Genomic DNA, 19,111 nt, shown 5'->3' on the forward strand with positions numbered 1-19,111 from the left:
TGTTAGCATTGAGTCGCCTCCCGCGTGTGAATGGAACACATTAAAAATTAAACTTCTTATTCAGAAATAATTTTGTTTACCACAAAAACCTCAAAACAAAATCCAAAACAAGTAATGTATGTTTTATTTACAGGTGAAAATGAATTCATTTCAGGAGAACCATTTGTGAACACAGTTCCAGTCAACAAGAAAGTCAAGAAAATAAAGGCATTTAAAGAGCAGACCCCTGTAAAAGAGGTCACTCTGGAATTGCTGGATAAGAGCTACCTAAAGGAGAGGAATGGCACATGGCACGCACACCTGAACATCCACCGCATGGTGCAGTTGGATTGTCAGCGCGCTCTTAAAAAAGGGACAGGAGAACAGGAGAAGGTAATTGACAAAAGTTTATTGTTTGACCGGCTGCTCAGTTCTGGAAGCCAGCCAACTAAAGAGCCGGAACACAGTACAGGAGACATGGGACCAAGCGAAGGGACTGAGGGTAACAACTCTGTCAGCAGTACATACAGGAAATCTTCTCTGAAGCAATCAGCTCCTGCATTATGGAGCCATTACCAGTTTCCCTCCTCCAAGCCCACTTCCCCCACAGAGAAAGTGTTTTACTATCCATTCCCTCAAAAGAAAAATCCACGGATATCAGAAACAGCCAGAAAACTAGGTTTATATGTAACACATTAACATTATTATCGGGAAATCCTTTCAAACGAAATGTGACCTTCATGTGACCTTGTTTCATATGAGCTTGCACCTTACTTTTCCACTGTGAATAATTCACCTTGGACTGAACAATGATATCTTTGTTGAAGAGAAATAAAAACACTGGCCCTCATTCCGAGTTGTTCGCTCGGTATTTTTCATCGCATCGCAGTGAAAATCCGCTTAGTACGCATGCGCAATGTTCGCACTGCGACTGCGCCAAGTAACTTTACTATGATGAAAGTATTTTTACTCACGGCTTTTTCTTCGCTCCAGCGATCGTAATGTGATTGACAGGAAATGGGTGTTACTGGGCGGAAACACGGCGTTTCAGGGGCGTGTGGCTGAAAACGCTACCGTTTCCGGAAAAAACGCAGGAGTGGCCGGAGAAACGGTGGGAGTGCCTGGGCGAACGCTGGGTGTGTTTGTGACGTCAACCAGGAACGACAAGCACTGAAATGATCGCACAGGCAGAGTAAGTCTGGAGCTACTCTGAAACTGCTAAGTAGTTAGTAATCGCAATATTGCGAATACATCGGTCGCAATTTTAAGAAGCTAAGATTCACTCCCAGTAGGCGGCGGCTTAGCGTGTGTAACTCTGCTAAAATCGCCTTGCGACCGATCAACTCGGAATGAGGGCCACTGTACTTACATTTCAGGAACTATGGCCTTCATTCCGAGTTGTTCGCTCGCAAGCTGCTTTTAGCAGCTTTGCACATGCTGAGTCGCCGCCTACTGGGAGTGATTCTTAGCATAGTAGATTTGCAAACGAAAGATTAGCAGATTTGCGAATAGACAGTTCTTAGCAGTTTCTGAGTAGCTCGAGACTTACTCTGCCACTGCGATCAGTTCAGTCAGTTTCGTTCCTGGTTTGACGTCACAAACACACCCAGCGTTCACCCAGACACTCCCCCGTTTCTTCAGACACTCCCGCGTTTTTCCCAGAAACGGCAGCGTTTTTTCGCACACACCCATAAAACGGCCAGTTTCCGCCCAGAAACACCCACTTCCTGTCAATCACACTACGATCACCAGAACGAAGAAAAAACCTTGTAATGCCGTAAGTAAAATACCCAACTTAATAGCAAATTTACTTGGCGCAGTCGCACTGCGGACATTGCGCATGCGCATTAGCGACTAATCGCTCCGTTGCGAAAAAAAAAAAATAACGAGCGATCAACTCAGAATGACCACCTATGTTACATTGGTAAATACTGTGTCTTAGACTGTAGGCGGCCAGGAGTAGGGCCCTCTCCTCCTGTGTTCCTGCCTGCTCCCACCTGTGCATCTCTACGTCCTTGTACTATGCTTCTTGCATATTTAGGACTATGGGGCTAATTCAGATTTGATTGCAGCAGCAAATTGGTTAGCTAATGGACAAAACCATGTGGACTGCATGTGGGGCAGATATAACATGTGCAGAGAGCGTAAGGTTTGGGTGTGTTATATTGTTTCTGTGCAGGGTAAATAAATACTGGCTGCTTTATTTTTACACTGCAATTTAGATTTCAGTTTGAACACATCCCACCCAATTTTAACTCTCTCTGCACATGTTATAAATGTCCCCCCCCCTGCAGTGCACATGGTTTTGCCCATTAGCTAACAAATTTGCTGCTGCGATCAGATCTGAGGGGGTCATTCCGAGTTGTTCGCTCTGTATTTTTTTCTCGCAACGGAGCGATTAGTCGCTAATGCGCATGTGCAATGTCCGCAGTGCGACTGCGCCAAGTAAATTTGCTATGCAGTTAGGAATTTTACTCACGGCATTACGAGGTTTTTTCTTCGTTCTGGTGATCGGAGTGTGATTGACAGGAAGTGGGTGTTTCTGGGCGGAAACTGGCCGTTTTATGGGAGTGTGTGAAAAAACGCTACCGTTTCTGGGAAAAACGCGGGAGTGGCTGGAGAAACGGAGGAGTGTCTGGGCGAACGCTGGGTGTGTTTGTGACGTGAAACCAGGAACGACAAGCACTGAACTGATCGCAGATGCCGAGTAAGTCTGGAGCTACTCAGAAACTGCTAAGAGGTGTGTGGTCGCAATTTAGAGAATCTTTCGTTCGCAATTTTAAGAAGCTAAGATTCACTCCCAGTAGGCGCGGCTTAGCGTGTGTAAAGCTGCTAAAAGCAGCTTGCGTGCGAACAACTTGGAATGACCCCCTGAATTAGGCCCTTTGCTTCATTACATGTTATGCTTACTTCCTTGGTTTTATTGTATCTAAGCTACTGGAAATGTTCTTTGCTTTTGCTTGTTGTGTACGTTACATTTTGACGTCTACAGTTTATATACTAGCTATGCTATATTCTCCACTGTATTCCATTGCAGAATTCTGTGGTGCCTTATAAATACTCTACGTAATCATACATTCATTATGGCAGAATATATGTCAAGTGTCAACATTTTGTCAATGTTCCAACTGTTGTACAGTGCACCTGTTTTACAGAGCCAAAGTAGGTGACAGGTGCACGCTAAGCAGAATCATAGTTCTCTGCATTGGTAAATAACCAATAAGCAATATAAACCTGAACAGACCTAATATTGTAGCAGCCAGTTTAAGCTCTATTGCATTCAAGAAATGTTGAGCAGAGCGTGAAATTGGGATCACTGAGCTCCATTAAAAAAAACACACTATGCACATCAGTTTTGTTATAAATAGAATGACTGTCCACTAACACAGCTTATCCTATTTGGTTGTGGTCATGATCTCACTTCTTACAAAGCCACTGTGCACAGAATGGGCATTGTTTCAGTATGACCCCGTCAATAAGCTTATCCTCATTCTTGCAAGTTCAAACATATTTACTGGCTTGAGCCATGAAAATGAAAGGCAGCGTCCACTCTTGATGATGTGTTTCTTTGCCCTACCACTTGTCCTGTCTGCAATCCTGCTCCCTCCGTACAGCTAGGATATAGCTAACAAGCTAGGAAAGACTGTACCACTGAAGTTATACAATATAAAACTGTGCATTTAAAATGACATTAATTTATAAGTTAAATAATACATTTGTATTTTTTCCATTTACCATGTGAGCACCATTGTATGTGTGTGTGTATATATATATATATATATATATATATATAGTGGAACAAACGAGGCGGCACTCAGAGGCTGTCACTCCAAAAGTATAATTGGTGGAAACAGTGCAAAAAAGGTCACATCAACGTTTCGGGGACCTAGTCCCCTTCTTCAGGATGAAGAAGGTCCCCGAAACGTTGATGTGACCTTTTTTGCACTGTTTCCACCAATTATATTTTTGGAGTGACAGCCTCTGAGTGCCGCCTCGTTTGTTCCACTACATACCACCGGATCCCGGTTGGGGAGGGCACCTGAGCAATACGAGTCCAGCACAGGACTCTGTGGAGTGCCGGAGCAGCCACACTTTCTATATATATATATATATATATATATATATATATACGGTCAAGTCACATTACTATGACCACCAGCTATTAGCCAGAGTAACATGCAGGGCCGTCAAGAGGAGTGTGTGGGGGAAGGGAGGGGGGGGGGGGGAGGGAGAGATGGCGGGTACAAATTACCCAGGCCCAGGACTACTGGAGGGACCCGAATCAGCCTCCCCTCCCGGGTAGCAACAGTGGCAGCATAAGCTCTCATCTTGCTGCTGCTGACGACCCTCTACAAAGACTTTCTTTTTTCTACTTTTCCCTAAGGGGGCGATTAGGCCATGTCCCCAAAATTTTACCAGGGCCCAGCAGACCTCTCAGCAGCACTGCCATTGTGTGCAGCACGGACAGCAGCTGGGAGTGACTCAATAAGGTGCTGGTGGGTTGGCACAGGTACATTTTGACAGCGAGCTGCTCTACTGTAGCTTGACTGTCGGCCCTCATGCACCTTCATAGCTGACATTCACCTCTCACATCAATGGCACGTGGTGCTCCGTTAATTATTCGTAATGGTGCCATTTGTCCAGTCACAATACACCTTCACCACAGTAGCACGCAAACTGCGCTGAATCACAAATACTGCCGATAATCATCCCTTTTTGCAACTCGGATAAACTGCGCCTTTTACCCATGACAGCAACAAGTGATGTGTGTACAGACGGCCTATTGCACACCTAATATACCCCCAAACCAGTGCATGGCACACAACGTACTTCATGGACTATGCTCTGTCGGCGTCAAATATAGGAGGTGCCCATAATAATGTGACTCAACCATTGTGTGTGTGTGTGTATATATATATATATATGTATATTTATGAATTTGGTAGTAATGAATATAAAGTTAGGGAGAATCTTTAGTATAAACATGATTTCAAGTGCATCCGTCACTTACGCACAGCACAGACTGCCACCTTGGGGGCAGATCAACATTCATGAGAATTTCTGGAAGCAGTAATAACACTGAGACACCGCAGTGGGCATCGAGCCCATAAGAGAGCTGCCGTGTAAGCAACGGGTTCACTTTAATAATTTAGACAGCAGTATACAGTGAATGACTTATGCATATTAGAATTGCAACAGTGTAATCTTACTGTAATGTATAGTAATAAACCTGTTTAATCATCAATAAAATCTAAACAAACACAAATAAAATTATAGTGACAGTTAGTTAAAAAGGAAATTGAAGTAGCCTTGTGTATCTTGTTTTTCTGCTCATTCTACTGTACACAACATGTCTGTAATAAAGATATATTTGTAAATACAAATTAACATTGCTTTTCATGAATGTGAGATAACAGCATATAACCCTATCGGTGCAGGACAGTGCACGTTGTCTGATCACATGGCACTTATAAACAATGCTCTTGATTAAACTTCATCTAGTGTGCACTTATAGGAGATGATCCAGAACTGATCGTTGTGCTGCTAATATTGCTGTCCTGCGATCGCATAGGGAGAATGGAAATTCGCCCGTGCAACTGTGCGATCGCATGCGCGCAGCTTCAAATCTGTTCGCAGCTCACTCAGTGTGTGCAGTCTCTGTGCAGCCCAGGGCTTACTCCTCCAGTGCAATGAGCACTGGCTGATCGGGGCCGGAGCTGACGTCAGACACCCTCCCTGAAAACGCTTTGACACGCCTGCGTTTTTTCCGGACACTCCCAGTAAACGGTCAGTTACCCCCCACAAACGGCCTCTTCCTTTCAATCACCTTGCGAACGCCCGTGCGAACTGAATTTTCCCACCATCCTGTCGCTGACCGATGATGCCCATTGTTGTTGGCCGATGCGCGTGCGCATTACGGTGCATATGCAGTTATTACTTAATCGCCCGCTGTGCGAAAACGCATAGCAGCGATCAAGTGTGAATCACCCCCAGAGTGCAGTACAATTATCTTCTTAAAGGTCTAGTAAATCTGAACAGATTAGCTGCATTTGGCTTTAACTAAATTGTGTGTAACCACAAAAATATTAGCTGGATGGGGATTTTGATGATAATGGTCATCTAAAAGTGACCTTTATCAGCCTATGTATGTGCCCATGTTGTGACTTCACTAACATAGGGGGTCATTCAGAGCTGATCGCTCACTAGCTTTTTTTTGTAGCGCTGCAATCAGATAGTCGCCGCCTATAGGGGAGTATATTTTAGTTTTGCAAGTGTGCGATCACATGTGCAGCCGAGCAGGACAAAAAAGTTTTTTGCAGTTTCTGAGTAGCTCAGAACTTGCTCAGACGCTGTGATCACTTCAGCCTGTTCTTGCCTGGAATTCACGTCAGACACCCGCCCTGCAAACACTTCGACACACCTGTGTTTTTCCAAACACTCCCAGAAAACGGTCAGTTGACACCCACAAACGCCTGCTTCTTGTCAATCCCCTTGCGGTCGGCTGTGCGAATGGATTCTTCATAAAATCCATCGCTCAGCAACGATCTGCTTTGTACAGCAGTTCTGACCTGATCGCAGCGCAGCGAAAAATCCTAGCGTGCAATCAGGTCGGAATGACCCCCATAAACCACTATACATAAGAAAAGGGATGGCAATCGACCATCAGTGGTTAACAAATGATCGATGGTTTTGTTATCCATGGTGGAGTTTTGATGTTGCTCTATGATCGATGGCTTGGAGAATACATTTTTTTTCCCCTTGACATCAGGGACCCACTAAGCCCTGCTCCCTTCACTAATTGATCCACTGCCTGACATTTTCTTCTGCAGGAATGGACATCACTATCAACAGTTTCATGCTATCAATGGTAACCCACAGATGGTCATGACCTGCCCCAGAAGTGGTCTGGCTGACTGGCACATACAACATGCAGATGAATCTTGTCAGGTTTGCTAACCATGGGGCAGATGTATTAAGCCTGGAGACAGCATAAGGAAGTGATAAACCAGTGATATATGCAAGATGATAAACGCACAAGCCAATCAGCTACTAACTGTTAATTTACATATTGGAGCTGATTGGCTGGTGCGTTTATCACCTTGCACTTATCACTTATGCCTTCTCCAGGTTAATACATCTGCCCCCATGTACTGTATGTCACCAAATTGGATGCTGATCTGGCATCTTGATGGCAGGATCAACCTCATTAGAGCAGGTATAGCAAACTCAGAATCCCAACTGGGCCGAATAATCAACGTCTAATAGGCCCTACACACTGGGCGATATCACTCAAAGATATGAACGATCTCGTTCATTAATGAACGAGATACCGTCCATATCTTTGAGTGTGGAGGCACCAGCGATGAGCGATGCGCGGCCCCACGCTCGTTCTTCGCTGGTGCCCCGTCTTCTATGCATGCAGGCCAATATGGACGAGATCGTCCATATTTGCCTGCATTGCTGTGGAGCCGGGTGACGGGGGGAGTGAAGAAACTTCACTCCCTCGTCACTGCTCCCACCCGCCGCCGGGTCGCCCGCCGGCCGTCTCTGCCGTCGAGCAGCTCGGCGGCGGATCACCAATTGTGTAGGGCCCTTAAGTTTGTGTGGGCCGCAAGAAAACAAAAAAAAGGAGATTTATGGTAAGACTTACCATTGTTAAATCTCTTTCTGCGAGGTACACTGGATTCCACAGGGAATAACATCAGGGTGTAAAGTTAAATCTTGATCCGAGGCACTAACAGGCTAAAGCTTTGACTGTTCCGAGGATGCACTGCACCGTCTCCTCTATATCCTCACCTCCAGGCACTGGAGCTCAGTTTCGTTAACCAGTCCAATGCAGTAGCAGGTAAAAGAGACGATCGTAGTTAGTAGCCACAGAGAACCACATTCTCACAACAGGAGAAGATACCAGCGGCTAATGCCATGAAAACCCAACAAAGCTAACTGCGTCAGTGTGGGCGCCCTGTGGAATCCAGTGTACCTCGCAGAAAGAGGTTTAACAATGGTAAGTCTTACCATAAATCTCCTTTTCTGCAGTGGGGTACACTGGTATTCCACAGGGAATAACATCGGGGATGTCCTAAAGCAGTTCCTCAAAGGAGGGGATGCACTGTAGCGGGCACAAGAACCCGGCGTCCAAAGGAAGCATCCTGGGAGGCGGAAGTATCAAAGGCATAGTACCTAATTAACGTGTTCACTAAGGACCACGAAGCCGCCTTGCACAATTGTTCTAGGAACGCGCCATGGCGTGCCGCCCAAGAAAGTCCAACAGACCGAGTAGAATGGGCCTTGATAGTAGCAGGAGCTGGAAGTCTAGCCTGCGCATAAGCTTGTGCAATCACCATTCTAATCCATCTGGCCAAGGTTTGCTTATTCGCAGGCCAGCCACGTTTGTGAAAACCAAAAAGGACAAAGAGAGAATCAGATCTCCTAAGAGAGGCGGTTCTCTTCACATATATACGGAGAGCCCGTACCACATCCAAAGACCATTCTTTGGAGGACAACCCGGGAGAGATAAAGGCCGGAACCTCAATCTTTTGGTTAATGTTGAAAGACATCACCACCTTAGGCAGATAACCAGGGCGAGTTCTAAGAACTGCACGGTCACTGTGAAAAATCAGAAAGGGTGACTGACAGGATAAGGCACCCAAGTCTGAAACCCTTCTAGCAGAGGCAATAGCCAGAAAAAAACAAGACTTTAAGTGTAAGCCATTTAAGGTCCACAGACTCAAGAGGTTTAAATGGAGACTTTTGTAGGGCATCCAGAACAACCGACAGGAGCCACTGGAGGACATAGGGAGGTTGAATCTGTAAAACACCCTGGGGTAAATTTACTAAGATTCGTGTTTTCCCGTTTGAGGTCAAAGTTCAATCACGAATGACATCGAAAGTGTAAATATGCAACTTTTTGAATTGATTACGACTAATTTACTAAGCTGCCGTATTCTGCATTTTCGGGTTTTCCGATGTCGATGTCATTCGTTTTTTTAGGCAGTGTTTTACGTGAGTGACTTGTGAAACACTGCCGACTTTAATACAATGAATCTCGGCCGGATCTGAGAGATCCGTGCTGGGCTTCATTGTGCACTTTGTTAAAAAAATAAATAAAGTTTAAATGTAAAAAAAAAATTGCGTGGGGTCCCCCCTCCAAAGCCAAACCAGCCTCGGGCTCTTTGAGCCGATCCTGGTTGCAGAAATATGGGGAAAAAATGGACAGGGGTTCCCCCATATTCAAGCAACCAGCATCGGGCTCTGCGCCTGGTCCTTGTTCCAAAAATACGGGGGACAAAAAGAGTAGGGGTCCCCCGTATTTTTGAAACCAGCACCGGGCTCCACTAGCTGGACAGATAATGCCACAGCCGGGGGTCACTTTTATACAGTGCCTTGCGGCCGTGGCATCAAATATCCAACTAGTCACCCCTGGCCGGGGTACCCTGGGGGAGTGGGGACCCCTTCAATCAAGGGGTCCCCCCCCAGCCACCCAAGGGCCAGGGGTGAAGCCCGAGGCTGTCCCCCCCATCCAATGGGCTGCGGATGGGGGGCTGATAGCCTTTGTGATAAGTGTTTGATATTGTTTTTAGTAGCAGTACTATAAGGCCCAGCAAGCCTCCCCCGCAAGCTGGTACTTGGAGAACCACAAGTACCAGCATGCGGGGGAAAAATGGGCCCGCTGGTACCTGTAGTACTACTACTAAAAAAATACCACAATAAAGACATTACACACACACCTTGACAGTATAACTTTAATACATCCATCCACACCTCCATATACACATACTTACCTTATGTTCCCACGCAGGTCGGTCCTCTTCTCCAGTAGAATCCATGGTGTACCTGTAGAAAAAATTATACTCACATAATCCATGGTTGAAGGCTCCTCTGTAACTCCTTTTGTAATCCACGTACTTGAAAAAATAAAAAAACGAATACCCGACCACGAACTGAAAGGGGACCCATGTTTTCACATGGGCCCCCTTTCCCCGAATGCCAGAAACCCACTCTGACTGATGTCTAAGTGGGTTTCCTCAGCCAATCAGGGAGCGCCACGTTGTAGCACCCTCCTGATCGGCTGTGTGCTCCTGTACTGTCTGACAGGCGGCACACGGCAGTGTTACAATGTAGCGCCTATGCGCTCCATTGTTACCAATGGTGGGAACTTTCAGGTCAGCGGTGAGGTCACTTTCGGTCAACCGCTGACCTGAAAGTTCCCACCATTGGTTACAATGGAGCGCATAGGCGCTACATTGTAACACTGCCGTGTGCCGCCTGTCATACAGTACAGGAGCACACAGCCGATCAGGAGGGTGCTACAACGTGGCGCTCCCTGATTGGCTGAAGAAACCCACTTAGACATTAGTCAGAGGGGGTTTCTGGCATTCGGGGAAAGGGGGCCCATGTGAAAACATGGGTCCCCTTTCAGTTCGTGGTCGGGTATTCGTTTTTTTATTTTTTCAAGTACGTGGATTACAAAAGGAGTTACAGAGGAGCCGAAAACACTGGATTATGTGAGTATAATTTTTTCTACAGGTACACCATGGATTCTACTGGAGAAGAGGACCGACCTGCGTGGGAACATAAGGTAAGTATGTGTATATGGACGCAAGGCACTGTATAAAAGTGTCCCCCGGCTGTGGCATTATCTGTCCAGCTAGTGGAGCCCGGTGCTGGTTTCAAAAATACGGGGGACCCCTACTCTTTTTGTCCCCCGTATTTTTGGAACCAGGACCAGGCGCAGAGCCCGATGCTGGTTGCTTAAATATGGGGGAACCCCTGTCCATTTTTTCCCCATATTTCTGCAACCAGGATCGGCTCAAAGAGCCCGAGGCTGGTTTGCCTTAGGAGGGGGGGCCCCACGCAATTTTTTTCCAGAAAATTTATAACATTTCCCCCCCCTTCCCACTGAAAAACATGCACGGATCTCATGGATCCGTGCATGCCTATACAAACACGGGATAAAAAAGCAGGTCTGTTTTTTTTTAGCACTTTTTCACGATTTGTATTTTATCACGGCAGTGTTTGGCTATTGTCGGCAGTGTTTGTGTTTTGCACTTTTTAGTAAATTCCCGATTTCTAGCAATTTGCAGGCGTATTTGACCGATGGTGTATTGATTCGTGATTTTTTCCTAGGACTTCCAAAATATTACGAATGCCCTCATCACTGCCGTGATTTTTGCTTAGTAAATTACCGAGATGACACTTTGAAGAAAAAACGGCATCTCGGTCAAAATCGGGACCTTAGTAAATATACCCCCCTGAGTGAAAGTATGAACCAGGCCCGGCGCTACCCGCTCAGCAAAGGGATGCAGTGCACTGCATTCCCGCTGCTGCGCCGTCCTGTCCCCCCTGCTGCTGGCTGCTGTGCCTGTCACTGTATGACAGGCAGCGGCGCCGGCAGATTAAAGCCTCCTCTCCTCTCCCTTTGACATTCTCTACGGTAACAGTTCTCCTCCCCCAGGCGGCGCTGCCATACGCTACCCATTGTTTTCTCCCCGGGCCTCCCCTCGCTGGAATTACACTTGCTCCTCCTCTTTTCCGCCGCGCCCACTCAGACATCCCGAGCTGTGGCATGTGCGCATGCACAAGAAAATAGCAAAGGGGGAGCGCGGCATTAGCGATGCTGAGACCTGAGTTGCCGCGGCGGAGCAAGTGTAATACCAGCGTGGGGAAGCCAGGGGAGAAAATAACAGGGAGCGTATGGCAGCGCCGGCTGGGGGAGGAGAACTGTTACCATGGAGAATGTCAAAGGGAGCGCAGTGAAGGCAGCTGAGTACATCCTGACCTAACTGATCGGATGAAGGGGGGGCGGAGCTTCACAGTCGAAAAGGGGGCGGTGCTTCACGGACGAAAAGGGGGCGGGGCTACACGGAACCAGAAGACTGCAGTACCACAGAGGAGCGGGAAGAGCCTCTTCAAATGTAAGTAGTCTCTCTCTCTCCCCCCCTCCCTCTCCCTTCCTCCCCCCAACTTGACACTTGCCTGCCGTACTGTATAAAATGGGGACACCTGCCTGCCGTACTGTATAAAATGGGGACACTTGCCTGCTGTACTGTGTAAAATGGGGACACTTACCTGCTGTACTGTGCAAAATGGAGACTCTTGCCTGCGTAATGTGTAAAATGGGGACTCTCGCCTGCCGTACTGTGTAAAATGGGGACTCTCGCCTGCGTAATGTGTAAAATGGGGACTCTTGCCTGCCGTACTGTGTAATATGGAGACTCTCGCCTGCGTAATGTGAAAAATGGGGTCACTTGCCTGCCGTACTGAGTAAAATGGGGAGTCTTGCCTGCGTAATGTGTAAAATGGGGACTCTTGCCTGCGTAATGTGTAAAATCGGAACTCTTGCCTGCCGTAATGTGTAAAATGGGGACTCTCGCCTGCGTAATGTGTAAAATGGGGACTCTTGCCTGCCGTACTGTGTAAAATGAGGACTCTCGCCTGCGTAATGTGTAAAATGGGGACTTTGAAATCTCGCACTGGGAGCCAAATTGGCTAGAAACAGCCCTGGACCACATCCTTTTATTTAGCGGCGTTGTCCCTTTGTAAAGTACGGGAGGGCGCATATTTATAGTTTGCAGGGGGGCGCCGAACACCCTAGCACCGGCCCTGGTATGAATGTCAGGTAGCGACACAATTTTTCTCTGAAACCATACCGACAAGGCTGAAATATGAACCTTGAGGGAGGCAAGACGAAGGCCTAAGTCCAGGCCCTGTTGCAGAAAAGCCAAAAGTTTTGCAGTACTGAACTTGTATGCATCATAATTCTTAGCCGCACACCAGGTGAAATAAGATTTCCAGACCCTATAATAAATCCGAGCTGAAGCCGGTTTACGGGCTTTCAACATAGTTTGAATGACCGCCTCAGAAAATCCTTTGGCCCCCCAGGACTGAAGGCTCAAGAGTCACACCGTCAAAGCCAGTCGGGCCAGATCCTGGTAAACACAAGGGCCCTGAATGAGGAATTCTGGGCGTTGCGGATGTAGAAGAGTAAGCTCTATCGAGAGACCCTGCAGGTCTGAGAACCAATGCCGTCTGGGCCACGCTGGAGCGATTAGAAGTAGTATTCCTCCTTCTTGTTTGAACTTCCTTATTACCCTTGGCAGGAGTGACACCAGAGGGAACACATATGGCAGCCGAAAGTTCCATGGAATTGCCAGCGCGTCTACGAACGCTGCTTGAGGATCCCCTTGTCTTGCTCCGAAGACTGGAACCTTGTGATTGTGTCGAGACGCCATCAAGTTTACATCTGGTAGGCCCCACTTATCCACTAGGAGTTGATTAACCGCTGCAGAGGGCGAGAATGAAATTGAGCGTACTCTACCATGTCGAAAGTCGACACCATGAGGCTAGTACTTGCATCGCCGAGTGTATCGATACACGTGGGTGAGAGAGGAAGTTCCAGGACCTTCTCCGGAGACAAGAACAACCGTTGGTTGTGTGTGTCCAGTAACACCACCAGGTGCACCATGCTCTGAGCAGGGACCACTGAGGACTTCTTCCAGTTGATGAGCCACCTGTGGGCTTGCAGGAATTGGACCGTCAGTTCCAGATATTGGAAGAGAACCTCTGGAGAGTTTGCCAGGATCAACAAGTCGTCCAGCAGGATCCTGATACCCTGACGGGCCGTCATGACCGCCATGACCTTGGCGAAGATTCACGGAGCCGTGGTCAGTAGAAAAGGCAAGGACTAGAATTGATAATGTAGGTTGCCAATAGCAAACCGCAGATATTGTTGAGGCGACATGGCAATAGGTATATGCAGGTAAGCATCCTGTATGTCCAGGGATAGCATATAGTCCTTGGGTTCCAAACCCAGAACAATAGAGTGAAGAGTTTCCATACGGAATTTGGATACCTTCACAAATTTGTTCAAAGACTTGAGGTTGAGAATGGGCTAGGAGGATCCATTCGGTTTCGGAACTAGGAAAGCATTGAATAGTGACCCCAGCCAGAGGCACCAGCACTATCACTCCTGTGTACAGGAGGGATTGTACCACCAAATGTAGAGTTCTTGCTTTCAATGGATCCGAAGGGATATTTGTCAAGCAAAACTGGTGAGGGGGACATTTCTTGAAAGAGATGGCATATCCGTGAGTGACGACTACCCTCACCCAGGCGTCTGAAGTGGTCTGTAACCATACCTGGGCGAACCGCAGAAGTCGGCCTCCCACACTGGGGTCCCCCAGGGGAAGGCCCGCCCCGTCATGAAGCAGGCTTGTCTGGTTTGGAAGCAGGCTGATGGGCAGCCCAGGAACGTTTAGGTTTGAGCTTAGACGTTTTGGAAGTGCGAGCCTGTTTAGGGTACGCCTGACTCTTTGCTTTACTTGGAGGTTGAAAGGAACGAAAGGTGGTACTCTTAGCCTTCGGAGCCGAAGGATTAGTACTCGGCAGACATGCAGTTTTAGCAGACGCTAAGTCAGCAACAATCTTGTTCAGATCTTCCCCAAAAAGGATGTTTCCCTTAAAAGGGATCACCTCCAATGTCTTTTTAGAATCCAGATCCACAGACCAGGACCGCAACCACAGAATCTGGCGAGCCAGAATGGACGTAGTAGATGCTTTGGCCACCAGCACACCGGCATCAGAGGCCGCCTCCTGAATGTAATGAGAGGCTGCGGTAATATATGAAAGACACTGTCTGGCATTATCAGAAAAATTCAGAGGTAGTTCCGCTTCAACTTCTTGAACCCAGACTTCATTAGCTTTTGCAGCCCAAGAAGCCGCTATAGTAGGTCTATGTACAGCACCCCATAAGAGTGTAAATCGACTTCAAGCAACCTTCCACATGCTTATCCGTCGGTTCCTTCAGAGAGGTGACGGTAGTGACAGGCAGAATAGAAGACACCACCAGACATGCGACATGTGAGTCCACCGGCGGCGGTGTTTCCCAAATTTTACTTAACTCTGCATCGAGGGGAAAACGAGCTAGCATCTTTTATAGACAGGGAGAATAACTTTCATGGAGACTACCAGGATTCCTGACGTATGTCAACTAAATGGTCAGAATGTGGCAAAACTAATTTAGTAACCTTCTGACGTTTGAACTTATCAGGTTTCTTAGACGTATCTGAAGGTTCAGGTTCATCATCAATCTGAAGAATCAGTTTGATAGCCTCCAAGAGGTCAGGAACATCCACCTGTGTTATAGATTCCCCATCAGAAGCATCTGCATCAGTGTCTGATGGGTCAGTATATGTGCCATTTTCATCGGATGAAGTATCTGAAACATGCGTGGATTGTGAGGAAGAAATGGCCTGCTTAGATGACCCTTTGATCCTAGGAGGGTGTGGGACAGACTTTTGTTTGACCAAAGTCTGATTTAACTGCTGTAACTGAGTTAACAGAGTATCCACCCATGGTGGATGTACAACAGGGACAATATGTGATTGTACAGGTACAGAAGGTCCCACAGGGGGCGCATGTCTCGTTACTAGTAAATTAGAAAAAGCAACCTAAGGTGGGCCTTGGTGTGCCACCGGTGCTTCAGGCTGACGATGGAGTGCAGAACACCAAATACCTGGACCCTCAGCTGGAATATTTTCCTCAGATAAATCTGTGGCATCAGCACTGTATGATGCAGGATCAGTCACGGCTCTCCGCCCTGTGACGCAGACATTATTGGCGAATGTAGCCCTAGGGCGTAACAGTACAATATAGCCAGACACAGTACCTGACAAAAAACCCCTTTGGAGTGTGATTGCAATGCAGATCACAAACAGAGGATTTAAGTGGTACAAGGTGACTGAAATACACAGAGAAAAGTACCAAAAGGTATATCCTGTGAATCACTATATAAATAGGACCCTGATGCAGTTAGCCCCCCACGGGGTACAGAATATAGGGATAGCAATATGTGTGAGATACACGTAATAGGAACCACACAGCAGCTACAGTATAGGCACCCACAGTCACATGTACAATGCAGAAATGATTACAAACAATAAAACTGCACTGGACTAGCAATACTATGTAAAGCTATGTATGTGTACAAATATAACAATGCACAGTAAATACTGGATGTATATCATAAAATATTTGTACTAAATATTCCTCTAGTTATGCACTTGTTCTTAACTAACACTGTCTAAACGACATGTAGAATACTTAAGTGTCCTGTAAATGCACAGTGCTGATGAGGCAGGTGGCTTTACAGAGGAGACAGTGCCCAGCAGTCCCAGAATCAGCTCAGCATGTGTGTAATGGCGCCCAAACGCTGACAGGGAGTGAGGGAGAGGGAAATACAGCTCCAGGGTGGGAACATCCGCTGTAGATGGCGCCTGGGGCTGGGGCTGCAGGTCAGCGCCTTATCCCCTCTGCTGGATTTCACCACCGGGTACTATGGAGTCTGTACTAAACGGATTTTAGTAAATCCGACCTGTGCTCCTTGCCCTGGTGGATATAGTGGGGTCCCTGCACGGCCACAGTGTCCACGCCAGCGGTGCGGTCCGTCACTGGAGACCGCGTTTGGATAGCGATTTTGACGGGTCCCGTCTGGGGGACCCTCTCACCTCCTCCCTATCATGCGGCGACGCGACCCAGGAGAGCAGCGGCGGTATGTGTGCCTGATGAAACTGGAGCACCTCCACTCTAAGTACCCGCCAACCAGGGCACGGGAGTATACAGCGCCGCTGGGGGATATGAGGGAGCTGCAGCACGATATGTCAGCATGACATATAGCGCCAAGTGCCTATGCTGTGGCCCTTGAAGTCTTCTTTTTTTAAACATTTTATTATAGAACTGTATATGCAAAATACAGAGATTAGAGAATAGTGACAACATATGTCAGTAAATATAACGAATCGATATTGGTACAGTTAGGGTGAAAACTTGACGGTTACACACAGTCAGGATAAATAATAGAACAGTACAGCATGTGAATATTGTATTTCGTTTCACGAAAAACGTAAAAGGGAGGGCATCCCAATGTCAGGGTTTCTAAATTATACCAGGAAGTCAGGCTTATTGCCGCATGGAGAATATCCTTCCTATATGAGGGTAATGTATGTATAATAGGCAACCAAACACCAAATAATTTATCGGCATTGCTATTCTTGTTGAGAGATGTTACCAACCAGTCCATATGGAACAAGTGTTCTCTTCTAGGCATAAGTATCGTCAGGGACAGGGTACCAGCAGTGACCCATTGCGACAGAATAATTGCTGCTATTTTTGCTGATGACAGTTTCTCCCCTTTAGACAATCTGGAATGAGGATGTGGAGTATAAATGTTCCACATTGCCCACTCCACGGTGATCTGAAACCTTAGCTGAAGAGTGTCATTGATATAAGATTGAACTGATGCCCAAAATGTCTGAACATCTTTACATGCCCACATACAGTGCATAAGACCTGCGTCCGGTTGCATACATTTAAAGCAGTTGGAGTTTGGGGAGGCACCTGTTAAAAACCGCAATCTAGGTGTGATGTTAGAACGATGTAACAACTTGTAATGCATCTCTGCATATGATGTCAAAATGAGGTGTTTATTTAGTTTTATGAATGAGGACAATATTTCTTGTATAGGTACATCAGGAAACTCCCCTTTCCATTTTACCAGACCTGAATTTAACGTGTCTAAGTTTAACTTACTTTTTACAAGAGAATAAATAAAGGAAGTTGAGCAAATCAATGAGGAGTCTCAAGTAATTATGTTATCGAGTTTACATAGCTTATCTTTGTCCAATAGGGCTGAAACCGCTTTCTTTATAAAACTATGAAGATGAAAATATGCAAATAGAGATATAGGGGTATATTCAATTGGTGTTGAAAACTGCCGTCTGTCGAAAAGACGGCAGTTTTCGACTTTTTAAGGTTGAATCGTGATTCAACCTATTCATTCCTATTCGACATGTTGTGAAATTCGACTTGTCGAAAAGCACGGGGATCAGCGGAATAGCTGCTGAGCCACGTGCTTGTGTCGAAAACGGGGCCAAAACCGACAGGTTTTGGCTCCCTTTTTGACCATCTCAGTTCGACTTTAAAAAAAGTCGACTGAGATGGGGACAGTAGCGCCGGAGATGGGGAGACGAGGCGGGGACGGGGTGAGCAGCACTGAAGGACAGCCAACGCACACACCAGCGTCCACCCAGCTCCAGCAAGTGAGACCTTGCTTGCTGGAGCTGGGTGGACACTGCTGTGAGCGGCGGCTGTGAGAGAAGGGGAGACGGGGAGCGGCGGCTGTGACAGAGGGGACAGAGCGGCGGCTGTGACAGGGGGGATGGAGCAGCGGCTGTGAAACAGGAGGGACGAGGGAGAGCCGTGGGCAAATGGAGAGAGCAGCGCTACAGCAGCGGCTATATAGCTGCTGCTGTAGCACTGCTCTCCCCCGTCTGCCTGCGGCTCTCCCCCTTCTCCCTCCCCGTCCAGCATCTCAATTCAACTTTTGTAAAAGTTGAATTGAGATGTCCATTGAATAGGCCAGGTCAGATCCATTCTGACAAATGAATGTCGGAATGGATCTGACTTCAATTGAATATACCCCATAGAAATTTGTGGAAATTATTGTTGTATTTGTTCATATGTACGTATCTGTAGGGTGTTTACGTCTAAACACTGGTGAATCAAGCGAAGACCTTTCCGATACCAAGAGGCAAATACCTCAGAAGATAGGCCTCTAAGGAATCCAGTATTATGGGTTATGAGGATGAAAATTGTTTGAGAGGCGGGGGCCCCTAACTTTTTCCTGGTCAACCTCCAAGCTGTGCATGTAGTAGTCAATAGTAAGTTCTGGGAAACACTGTGAGGGAAGTCAGTAGGTCGCATATGTGTCAAAGTAAAAAATATTACATACACACCACAAACAAACTCCAAACAGATGGGTCTCTAGCATACGCATTCACACAGACAAGCCACAAAGATATATTCAACACATACTGTATTTCATACAACACATAAATTAAACATGTTAAGCACCAGACATTATAATGTATTTATATAAGAGAGGGTAACATCAGATATATATGTATTATTGGAACGGAACAAGTTAAACATATCATGCTTGCAAAGTGATCAGGAGAATGTGTGTGTTAATTTGATAGCTATGGGTAGATTGTAGCACATTGCAACAATTACTTATGACCAAATGTATGAAAACAAAGGATTTCCTGAAAGACAGCATGTGTGCAGAAAGAAACCA

At 46.7% G+C, this 19,111-nt stretch overlaps 1 protein-coding gene across 1 annotated transcript in view; it reads left to right on the top strand.

The window, feature by feature from the left end:
- C5H9orf152 (chromosome 5 C9orf152 homolog) overlaps nt 1-1,120 on the top strand; it is a 74,343-nt gene extending 73,223 nt beyond the window's left edge. The window contains exon 2 of the mRNA XM_063921842.1: nt 134-1,120. Within this exon, the coding sequence (XP_063777912.1) occupies nt 134-678 (545 nt within the window). The 3' untranslated portion in view covers nt 679-1,120. The remainder of the gene's footprint in view (nt 1-133) is intronic.
- The last annotated feature ends 17,991 nt before the right edge of the window (nt 1,121-19,111 follow it).

This window comes from Pseudophryne corroboree, chromosome 5 (genome assembly GCF_028390025.1).
Source record: "Pseudophryne corroboree isolate aPseCor3 chromosome 5, aPseCor3.hap2, whole genome shotgun sequence".
Taxonomy (NCBI): domain Eukaryota; kingdom Metazoa; phylum Chordata; class Amphibia; order Anura; family Myobatrachidae; genus Pseudophryne; species Pseudophryne corroboree.